Raw genomic sequence first — 12,216 nt, forward strand, 5'->3', positions numbered from 1 at the left:
CTTTGGAAATATCTTCTACTTCTATTTGCAGCTCTTTATATTTTGAGACCTGCTGTCTCCAGGTATTGTCATATCTACTATCCAGACTTTTTTGTCTTATCAATAATTGTTAAATCTGGGGTATTATGTTGGTCCATCTGTTTTAAATCTAAAGTCCCAGAGTACTTTGGTTTCTTCATTTTCCATGACTTTTTGCTGTCCCATTAATTCTTGCTTGCAGGCAAATGATATTATTATATTATTATAGATCATCGCACAGTCAGCCAGATGTTCAGACTGGATTTGGCATTTTGTCTACCTATCGAGTCCTTACCCAGGACCTGGGATAGGCAGATGTGGATGTTTGATGGTATTACAGATATCGTCGCAGGATGGAAGCAGTTCCTAGTAAGGCCGCCTTTTGCAATTGACTAATAGCGAATTTGTCAATGCCAATGGTGTTCAAGTGGTGCTCCAGTTGTTTTGGGATTGCACCCAAGGAGCCTATGACTATTGGTACTACCCTTGCTTGCTTTTGCCACAGTCTTTCTATTTCTATTTGTAGGTCTTTGTATTTTGTTATCTTCTCCAGTTCTTTCTCTTCTATTCTGCTATCTCCAGGCACTGCCACGTCCACTATCCAGACTTATTATTATTATTATTATTATTATTATTATTATTATTATTCATTAGATGTGAACTTCAGTCAACTGAACATTCAAATTATTATTATTATATTTGTTCAATTTATGTGGCATCAATTTATATTTCAAACAAGTGACTCTGAGCAATGAACAATCACAAAATAAATTAAAACCAAATTACAATCACAATAAGAAAGAAAATGAAATATGTACAGCAGCCGAGAAGAATGACAATCCATAGATGTTAATATAACCAGGCAATAGGACCCTTCACACAGGACTCCAGACCTAGGCAATTTTATTGTTTATTTTACAATATCCTACTATTTCAGGTAGATGTTATGACAACAATGTCGGGTTGGAGATGGTGATTTTAATTCATCCCAACTCCAGAACAGTGCAAGTTCAGCAAGGCACAATTAGAGCTTGGAACATTTTGCACACTATCTGTGTGAAATGGATGATGCACTTCTCCAGCAGTAATTTCTGGTCTTGCCAAGGAAACAAAAGGAATTTGTACAGTGTGCTGCTAGGAAGCCCAAAAATGATCGTTTCTATAAGGTTTCTTGAAATGTTTGAGTCAAAGATATACAAAACAACTGGTTTAGCAGCTTAATTAAAAAACAAAGCAAAAAAATGCTTAAATTGGATGGTTTCTAATCAGTGTCACTGCTGATGTTCCAGAGGACTTTGATAAGGCTCATTTGCATAATAGAAAATCCCTTTGGTCTGTTGTCATTTTATTGCCAGCAATAGCTATATTGTTATGTAAATTACATAAAAGATGTTGCCAAGCTATTTTCTTCCCATCTGAGAATAACAAAGCTAATTGTTCAGGGCCTAAAGCAGGGGTAGGCAATCTTGGCTCTTTTATGACTCGTGGACTTCAACTCCCAGAATTCCTGAGCCAGCCATGCTGAGAGGAAATGGAGAGGTTTCCAAGCTGAGCCATGTTGGCTCAGGAATTCTGGAAGTTGAAGTCCACGAGTCATAAAAGAGCCAAGGTTGCCTACCCCTGGCCTAAAGAGTGGAGATTTTGCAGTGAAAGAACATGACCTATTGAATTTCTACCTTCCTTATAATAAAGTGACCAACCGTCCTCCTTTAGGGAGGATAGTCCTCCTTTTGTAAGTTCTGTCCTCCCTCAAAAAGTGTCTCCTACATGTCCTCCTTTTCGATATTTGAAGACTAATCTACAGGGCTTCCCCCCCCCCCTCATAAAACGCTCAGAACAGTGTTCCGGCACCTTTTTTGATGTTTTTTTTTTCAACTTTTGCATGAGCTGTGCTATTCCCACTATTGGCTTTCGAAAGCCAATAGGAATTGCTGCTGAGCGCATCAAAACACCCAGCTGGCAAACTTTGCACATGCAAGTTGTCTGTATTATTGTTGCAATGAATAAAATTTAAGGTGACCAACCGTCCTCCTTTAGGGAGGACAGTCCTCCTTTTATAAGTTCTGTCCTCCCTCAAAAAGTGTCCTCCTTCATGTCCTCCTTTTCGATATTTGAAGACTAATCTACAGGGCTTCCCCCCCCCCTCATAGAACGCTCAGAACAGTGTTCCGGCACCTTTTTTGATGTTTTTTTTTTCAACTTTTGCATGAGCTGTGCTACTCCCACTATTGGCTTTCGAAAGCCAATAGGAATTGCTGCTGAGCGCGCCAAAACACCTGGCTAGCAAACTTTGCACATGCAAGATGTCTGTATTATTGTTGAAATGAATAAAAGTTTCTTTTATTTACGATATTTTTTCTTCAATTTATTTGTGTCCTCCTTTTCACTGTAAAAAAGTTGGTCACCTTAAAAATGTTTCTTTTATTTATGATATTTTTTTCTTCAATTTATTTGTGTCCTCCTTTTCATTGTAAAAAAGTTGGTCACCTTACTTATAGCTCATCCCAAAGGTGCTTTTTCAAGAGGCAACTGGACTTTCTTGTTTTGCAGTAACACCAGAACTACAAATTGTAGACCTTTTCCCAGCCACAGAGTCAGCCACCAGGAACAATAAACTGGCAGAACCAGAGGTAGAACAATTAGGATGAAGGTATCTGCAGCCCTTGCCAGTACCATAACACCCCCCTCCAACCTCACAATTCAAGAAAAGACAGCAGTGACATCCCTAGGAGACCCCAAACAAGAAAGTCCAGGTGCCTCTTCAAAAGCACCTTGGGGACAACCATGACCTGGATAATGGAGAATCTCCATAGACCTCTTTATAGCTCTTAAAGCGTAAGAGCTCTCCTGCAAAGGGTTGTTGCAATAGCCTCACACAAAAACTGTTGTGCTTTTGTTACCCTTGTTACCTTCTGGGAGGAGGGGGCTTTGTGGTATCCGAAGCAGAACATCCAGATTCAGCAATAGTTTCATTCCATACAGCATTAACCTTGTGAACTCTCAAGCTTCCTACTTCCCTTACGTATTCAAGATGGAAAATATTTAATATTTATTTGTTATGTACATGTAGGGTTGTGGGTCTGTACATATCTTGTACATAGTATGTTTAGGTGTGTGTCATGTATGTGTTTCACTTTGAGAGCGGGCAACTAAATTTCATTTTTGATGTGTGCCATTGTGCCCACAGTAAAAAAAAATGTCAATGAAGGTTATCTTATCTTATCTTATCTTACCTTACCTTACCTTACTTTACCTTATCTTTTCCATGACAGAATTTTCATCCAGACTGCAAACCAGCAAGCTTTTCTCATCATCAAATCTTGGTGGCTGAAACACCAGTTGTTGAAGGCCTACATCAGTGGTGGGTTCTGCACCACTTTGGCAGAACCAGTAGGTAATTTTTTGTTGCCCAGGCCCAGAATGGACTTCCGGTAGTGGCATCCACATAGAAACCGGTTGTTCACATATTTGAATCCCACCACTGACCTACATGCTAAAATACATGCAAACATAAAAGCTCAGCAACTTTGCTGAATGAAAAAAAAGTAGGTGTAGAATAATTATTCCCAACTGTTTTAACTGAAGCAAAAGCAAAATTGACTTTCCAAAGTAAATTAAACTGTGAAATGAAGCCAAATTAGATGTTTGGTATGGAACACCATAAAGGGCCTGAAACAAAATCATCATTTTGACTCAGCCCAAGCCTTTTCATGAGCTTCAACTGGGGGAAAATTCAGAAAAGTGCTACAAATACACACTTGACCTCTTGGAAGAAAGATGGGATATAGCACAATCAGTCCCATTTCAAGGTTATGTGTATGTCTCTCTGTGTGTGCACACAAGTGTAGAAGCTGGTGCATGTAGGCTTACAAGATATATGGCCAAAGGACATAATCTCCTTTTAATCCACATGCTTTCCAGCCAGCAGGCATAACCTTAAAATCAAGTGACTATTTGTTGTTGTTTGTTAATTGCGAAGTCGTGTCCGACCCATTGCAACCCCATGGACAACGTTCCTCCAGGTCTTCCTGTCCTCTACCATCTTCTGGAGTCCATTTAAGTTCACACCTACTGCTTCAGTGACTCCATCCAGCCATCTCATTCTCTGTCGTCCCCTTCTTCTATTGCCCTCAATCTTTCCTAGCATTAGGCCCTTCTCCAGCGAGTCCTTCCTTCTCATTAGGTGGCCAGAGTACTTGAGTTTCAACTTCAGGATCTGGCCTTCTAAAGAGCAGTCGGGGTTGATCTCTTCTAGGACTGACCGGTTTGAACGCCTTGCAGTCCAAGGGACTCGCAGGAGTCTTCTCCAGCACCATAGTTCAAAGGCCTCAATTCTTTGGTGCTCAGCCTTTCTTATGGTCCAACTTTTACAGCCATACATTGCAACTGGGAAAACCATGGCCTGGACTATACACACTTTTATTGGCAGGGTGATGTCTCTGCTTTTTAGAATGCTGTCTGGATTTGCCATAGCTTTCCTCCCCAAGAGCAAGCGTCTTTTAATTTCTTGGCTGCAGTCCCCATCTGAGGTGATCTTGGAGCCCAGAAAAATAAAATCTGTCACTACCTCCATTTCTTCCCCATCTATTTGCCAGGAATTGAGAGGGCCAGATGCCATGATTTTTAAGACCTTCTCCACTATTCCTTTGGGGAAATATAATATTCTTTTTAATATTCCCCAAAATATTTCGTTCTCAGGACATGTGTATGCTGTCCTCTCACAGTGTTTTTTCAAAAGGCAACAGGACTTTCTTGGTTTTTTTTTCCTTAAAAATGTTTTGCTTCTAATCCAAGTTTCTTCAGTTCAGTTAGAACTGAAGAAGCTTCTTAGATGAGAAGCAAAACATTTTCAAAGGAAAAAAAAACTCCAAGAAAGTCCAGTTCCTTTTTGGAAAAAATACCTTTGGGATTTAAAGGCAAGTATTATCCACCTTCTTGATTGTTTTGTGCCACGACACATCATGCATTTCTTTGGTGAAATTTGAAATCATTTTTCTTAATGTTTTTTAAATCTTTTAATTTTTTTTAATTTTTTGAGAAATGGAAAGAAACACAAATAAAAATACATGCATTGCCAAAGAAAAGAAAAGCACGCATATAAAATTTAAAAAGTGGAAAAAAATACAACAAAAGGAAAACAAAGGTATATTATTTTGGCTGTAAATAATTACAAAATGTGTTTCAAAGTTACTGTATGTTGGAATTATTTTTTATTGCCAGCAGTACTGTAGTTGCTCTCTAAAAAAAATTGGAGAAAGTGTGACAGGAGGAAAAAAGAGGAATAATAATTTTTCAATCCCAAATGTCTGCCTAATGTTTTTAAAGTCAGGACATTGGTTAAATAATACTAAATAACATTCTGATCCATTTCCTCTTGCAATCTTGTTTTTTATTTGGTCTCTATAAATAATGTTTTAATTGTTGGTTCTACTGTATACCCCTGAAAGCTACTGAGAATGAGATGGGCGGCCATGATAGACAGACAGACAGATTTAATTTTCATTTTTGTTTAACTTCTGCTTCTAGCATCGCTTCAAATAGATCCTCCACAGACAGGCTGTGCGCACCAGTTCCCTTTTACGCTCGGGCATCGGTCCGGTCTTATAGACTCCGGGGAATGAACGTGGAATGCCCTGCATACTCCGGACGGATGTGTGGGCGGGCCGGCCAACGGTTGGGCAATCCGGATCCTGCTCCAGAGAAGGCAGCCAGCAGGGAGCGCGACGCTTGGCATTGCAAAGGAGGCGTCGTCGTCCGGAGTTGCTTCCACGTCGCCTCCCACCGCGCTCGCCGAGAGGAGGAAGCGGAATCGTCATGGCCTTGTCTCCTGGGTTCTGCGCCTTGGGGTGGGACTTCAGCACCCAGCAGGTACCGAGCAGGAGGCGGAGGCGTCGGTGGCGGCAGCAGCTGGGCAGGCTGCAAAGAGCCGTTGCTCCGGTAGCAGCTACGGGGCTCAGCCGCCTTCTCTCCAGCAGCGCCGAGCGCGCGCGGAGCAAGGAGACTGCGCCTCGCAGTGCAGATCCCATCATCCCCGGCACACGGGATGGGAGTTACAGCCTGACGTCACAGACGGTGTTTACTTGGGAAGGCTGGTTTAAAAAAAGAATAAAACTTGAACTCATTTTAGTTTTTGGTAGAAAATGTACTTTTAGGCAAGCTCCCCCGATGAGACGCAAGATTTCTCTCATTCTGCCTCTCTCTGATATTAAAGCGTAAAAATAATGCACATAAAATTTACAAGGCAAAGATAAAATTTTAAAAATCTTTAAATAAATAATCTTCATCGTTATTTATTAATTGAATAATAAATATTAAATAATCTTTCCCGCTCGTTCTTCCACAATGGGGTGGGGGTGGGTCCCTGGGTAGCTTGGACTAGAGCAGGGGTGTCAAACTCAATTTCATTGAGTGCCGCATCAGCATTACAGTTGCCCTGGGGGGGCGGTGGGTGCGGCCTACTGGGTGAGATAAAGTGGGTGTGGCCTACTGGGTGGGCGTGGCCAGCTCTACATCATTTGCTCAAGGGTGCCTGTGGGGGCCTGGGCAGGAGTGGGACAGATCTGAGGGACTCTGGCAGAAGGGGGTGGGACCAGGACAGAGCCCATCAAGCTGGATATGTGAAGTAGACGAGGGCCATTTGCTGGCCGCTTCCAGGTGATGGTGCATTTCTTTATTCCTCATAAAGCAGTGGTTCTCAACCTGTGGGTCAGGACCCCATTTGGGGTCAAATGACCATTTCACGGGAGTCGCCAAACAACGCAGTCTGCCATTTTTTCCCCCTTTTCCTTAGCTGTGCTACTCCCTTTTATTCTATTGGCTTTTGAAAGCCAATGGAATAGACTCTTGAATAGAGTCTAATTCTATTGGCTTTCAAAAGCCAATAGGAATTGTCCAGGCTGTCTCTGCCCTGCTGAGGCTGCCAAAAGTCCCATTCTGCAAACGGTGCTGCACCAGTTGAATAGTCCTTGACTTACGACTGGTTGAGTAGTCCTCGACTTACGACCGGTTGGGGGTTGCGGCATTAAAAAGGTTGAGAACCACTGTCATAAAGGTTGACACCTCCCCAGCATGCACCCAGGGGCTGGTTCCTCACTGTTTCCAGACTGCCTTGTGGAGCTCAGACTGAATGCATTTCAGCATAGAGGGCCACCACAAAATTGTACATTGGCTCCCGGCCAGCCTGGGCCAGGGCCAAGACAGTGGGGGCCATTCCCTCACTGTTTACAGGATGGCTTCGCGGGCCACATGAAACCACTTCGCGGGCCACATCCGGCCCCTGGGCCTTGTGTTGGATATGTTTGGACTAGAATCTAGACCAGGGGTAGGCCACCTTAGCTCTTTTATGACTCGTGGACTTCAACTCCCAGAATTCCTGAGCCAGCATAGTCATAAAAGAGCCAAGGTTGCCTACCCCTGGTCTAGACCTTCTTTCCCCCCAAGCACTCTTTGCACATGTTCAGTGTACTGAGATCCTGATTCCAGGTTCCTGCTCTGTCAGACAAGTAGACTTAGCTGAGAATCTTAAGATTTTCTCCATGTCCTTCAGTTAAAAACCCAAATAGTTAGTCATTTACATATATGATTAAGTTGGTTTAGAATCAAAATATAATGGAGGAAAATTTGTAGGTGTTTTTGCTGGGATTTTTGCTCCAGTTTCACCCCAGCAGTATATAGGATTGCAACTTTATTGAGAGGTGAGATTCAAGTAAAAATTCGTTTATGATAAAATCCTTTGTTCAGTTTCCATGTATACAGCAATATTATTTAAACTTGGCAACTTTAAGATGTGAGGACTTTCAACTTCCAGAATTCCCCAGCAAGCATGGGGAATTCTGGGAGTTGACGTTCTCACATCTTAAAGTTGCCAAGTTTGAAAAGCACCAATCTAAAATTCCACTGTTATTTTTTGATATTTTACAAAATTTTAAAAGATGTTGCTGCTACTATCTATATCTGCAAATGTGTATTTCTTGTATTGATTGGAGATTTTTTTCCTCAAAGAGAAAAAGAGAATTCCAAAGGAGCATCATAGCACTGCTTGGAAAATTTCTTAAGACATGGAGCTGTTTGCCTTGACATCTGCATTTTAAAGTACTCTCTGTTTGTTCAGAAAGGATGAACTTCATACTTTTAAAATAATTTTCATCCTCTAGTAAGGCAAACTCTGAAAAGTGAACCATTTTAAGACTTCTTAAAGTTTACAAGCAAACCCAACTTCAACTCGCTTGAGCTGTGACATACTCAGATGAGGAACCAAAGGTTAACTATGCAGTTAACTGTTGTAGATTTCTTAATAGTTTAATATCTGTTAGACCAAAACAAACTAAAATTAGACAGAAAGTGCATGTCACTTTATAAATTCTTCTTGCACATACATTCTGGATCTTCTTTGAAGGGCAGGTTATGTAAACCTCCTTCTCTCTGTGTATCCTATGCTTTAAAGACTGTGTATCTTGTGAAAAGAATCTACAATTATTTTATTCAAAGAGAATATCCAGATGGCAAAGGCCACAAAAAATTAAAAATACTTCTGCAAAGCAGCTAACTCAGTTTCACATCATGAAGGCTCAGCCATATGTAGCCTCAGGAGCCAACCGGAATTGTAATTTAGAGTAAGGGAAAATATTAAATTCATGGCTAGGAACTGATCATATTTACTGCATGCAGCTAGTTTAATTTTAATAGAAAGTAGAATGAGTTCTTGGACTAATCTTGAAAAAAGCTGAGCAGGTTTAGATCTGATTAAAATGTGGATAGGTGACACCTGGAGACCTTAGGAGTAATAGGTTAGATCTAAAACAGGGGTCTTCAAACTTGACCCTTTTATGACTTGTGGACTTCAACTCCCAGAATTCCTCAGCCAGCATGCCTGACTGAGGAATTCTGGGAGTTGAAGTCCACAAGTCATAAAAGGGCCAGGTTTGAAGACCCTGGCTTAAAGAACATGTGATATGCTTTATGACCTTAATGACTCACTTTACAACTGTTGTAAAAACAGCCATAAAATTGAGTCCAGTCATGTGCTTCAACTTATGATTGCAAAAATTGAAATTCCATAGTCCATTGTGGTTGTAAATTGAGGACAATCGAGGACCACCTGTATGCAACAATAGGGAGAGGTAAAATAAAGTGTTGAATTATTTTCACATTATTTTGTTAAACAAAAAACTCCATCACAGCAGTATCCAAGGTTGTCATCTTCTATTTCTCTCTTGACATGAGCAGAAGGAAAAATAGGTAGCTATCTACCACAAGTTAATGTTTTAAAATTTGGGTTTTGTGAAAAGCAATAGTAAAAGAAGAGCTTGATCATGCAGAAATAAAGGGACACTGACAGGAAATGGTGAAATATTTTTCCAACCTAATCATAAGGATTTCAATCTCTTTTTGGTGAGGCTCTAATTTGCACCCGAGAAATAGGACATTAATCAACAATCCATGCTTTATGATTGTGGGAGGTAGCCAGCATGAAGTATCACTTTCTAGTGGCTGATCATATAGAAATGATGGCTTCTTCTGAATTCAGAATTAATAACTTGTTCTTTCTCCAGCTGAAAGTAATTGCGATTGATGAGCAGTTGAGAGTCATCTACGAGGACAATATTAATTTCGACAAATATCTACCAGAATTTGGGTACGTTTTTCTTCCTTTTGCATTTGATCCAACATAACTGATACAAACTAAGTTGGTTTTCTTTGGATAAAGAAAACCCTGGGACTTGCAATCCCAACACATCTGGAAAATGCCTGTAAAAAGCATTTTCCAGATGTGTCAGGATCGCAACTCCCAGAATTCCCAGTTGGAAGATTGAGCTCAAACGTTTCTCAATCTTGGCAACTCATATTCAGTTTGAGAAGGAACACAATGTTTTCCTAGGCACACATCCTTGTTTATGGATTTAGATGCTATTTTGAAATATAAACAGTTTTGATGAATGACCTATCCCTGGAACAAATCTCTGTTGTTTTCCTTAACTTGGGGTCAGCATGACATTGCACTTAAGATGACATCTGTCTGGGGTAATTAGTGAGATTTTCTGCTGACTAACTCCCAGGTGATGCTAGGGAATTATGCTAGTTCCTAGAACTATTATTTTTACAGCTTCTTGGAATAATATTTCTTCCCTTTTTTAAAAAACCAACCATCTGAAACTGTAAGAAAAATTATCCAGAAAGCTGGCTGGGGAATTTTGAGGGTTGAAATCCACATCACTTAAAATGCCAAAGCTGAAAAACATTGGACTAAGCTGGCTGGAATTCTGGGATTGTATCTACATTTGTATGTTGCCTTTTCCTAAATATGCACTTCATATTTAGAGCAGTGTTCCAATATCTAAGGGGGCTGCCACAAAGAAGAGGGAGTCAAGCTATTCTCCAAAGCACCTGAAGGCAGGACAAGAAGTAATGGATGGAAACTAATCCAGAAGAGAAGCAACCTGGAACTAAGGAGAAATTTCCTGACAGTTAGAACAATTAACCGGTGGAACAACCTGCCTCCAGAAACAGTGAATGCTCCAACACTGGAAGTTTTTAAGAAAAGACTGGACAGCTATTTGTCTGAAATAGTATAGGGTTTCCTGCCTGAGCAGGGGGTTGGACTAGAAGACCTCCAAGGTCCCTTCTGTTATTCTGTTACTTTAATGTTGTATTCTTACTTCTTAAAGAGAGAAACTATTTAGGGGATAGACTTCCAGATTAGATATATCTTTGTCATAATTCTCTCTCCTTTTCCATAATTATGGTTTTCTATTGCTCAAGACCCAGCATTACATTTTTTTTATCTGCCCATCTACACAGCATTGTGTCATTGTGAATGTGCTGGAACAAAAACAGGAAACCCAGTATCTAGTTTTTCTTTAGGTGTGGAAGCCCGCTGGGTGACTTCGATCCAGTTACTTCTTTTTTTATATATAAAGATTTTATTGTTTTTTTTTCATCAACATATATTAATTTTTCCAATCAACAAGTTGTCTGGAGTTTGCTATACTAATACATGTTCAATTCCTAATCCTTCATTCTTTCCTCTAGCCAAGAATAAAATAGCTCCCAAATTTGATAGTAGTCTGTATCTTCTTCATCTTTCAACCTCATAGTTAATCTGTCCATCTCTGCACATTCCAATATTTTCCTGATTATTTCTTCTTCTGATGGCAATCCTTCATTCTTTCAGTATTGTGCAAAAATTATTCTCGCTGCTGTAGTGATGTTTAAGATTAAATATAATTTCTGCTTATTAGTCTTTTCAAGCATAATACCTAGTAAAAAAAGTTCAGGTTTAAAATCCACTTGTTCACCCAATATTTTTTCTAACCACATATACTTACCTGGTAGGGGAGACACTTTGATCACGATCCAGTTACTTCTTCTCACTAAGAATGATCAGAACTTGGAGGTCTTCTAGTCCAGGACTTTTCAATCAGTGGTATGGGTACCACCTGTGGTACACTGGCACCTGGCATGTGGTACGCGACCATCCTAGAAAGGTAGCAGGAGAGGAGAATGAGCTGAACCAGTGGCAGCACCGCACAAGCCTGAGTGAGAGATGGCTGGAGCTGCAGGCTGTCAGGGCTCAGTGGAAGCGCCAGGATCAGCACCAGGCTCCAGGTGGAGCTTGGCGCTGATCCTGGTGCTTCTGCTGAGCTCAGAAGAAGCACCGATCAGCTGGAATGTTGCAGCATCTTCAGGGTCTTGTGATTTACATTCAGATTCTTGGCAACTGATTCATATTTATGACGGTCACAGTGTCCCAGAGTCATGTGAAGAGATCAAAACCTGCTGCAACTACCCAGCAGACGGAGGGAATAAAAACCAAACACCCCACCCCCCCATTGCACCCCCGTTGCCAATCCTCAACAGAAATGCTCACAACAATGAAAACCTCGGACAGGAGGAAGAGTGCAGCCGGGCGGGCAGGCAGGCGTTTTGCTCAGCTGTGCCTTGGGGGATACTTTTTTCAGTGCCATTGTAACTTCGAACAGTCACTAAGTGAACTGTTGTAAGTCAAGAATTACCTGTACTTTATCACTTTTTTCCTTTTTTTTTTTTTTTGGTCATCAAGTTTTTGACACCTGGCTAGGCGATTGGTGGTACTCGAATGTTGCCATTTCCTAAAAGTGGTACAATGGGTGAAAAAGTTGAAAAGCCCTGTTCTAGTCCAATCCTGTACGATTCCCGACAAATGGCTCTCCAGTCTCTTCT

The 12,216-nt window shown here is 40.8% G+C and overlaps 1 protein-coding gene across 3 annotated transcripts in view; it reads left to right on the forward strand.

The window, feature by feature from the left end:
* Positions 1–5,272: 5,272 nt before the first annotated feature.
* Positions 5,273–12,216, forward strand: part of XYLB (xylulokinase) — a 140,486-nt gene continuing 133,542 nt past the window's right edge. For 2 of the 3 annotated variants that reach the window (XM_039348414.1, XM_039348412.1), the window contains exons 1-2: positions 5,276–5,886; positions 9,570–9,652. Coding sequence is in view for 1 of the 3 variants with exons in the window: in XM_039348412.1 (XP_039204346.1) it covers positions 5,647–5,886; positions 9,570–9,652 (323 nt within the window). In the remaining 2 variants the exon portion in view is untranslated. Of the gene's footprint in view, positions 5,887–9,569; positions 9,653–12,216 lie in introns of all 3 variants that reach the window. The other variant, XR_005557297.1, reaches the window with a different exon arrangement.

The sequence above is a fragment of the Crotalus tigris genome, unplaced genomic scaffold (assembly GCF_016545835.1).
Source record: "Crotalus tigris isolate CLP2741 ecotype Arizona unplaced genomic scaffold, ASM1654583v1 scf7180000018151.1857312, whole genome shotgun sequence".
Classification (NCBI taxonomy): domain Eukaryota; kingdom Metazoa; phylum Chordata; class Lepidosauria; order Squamata; family Viperidae; genus Crotalus; species Crotalus tigris.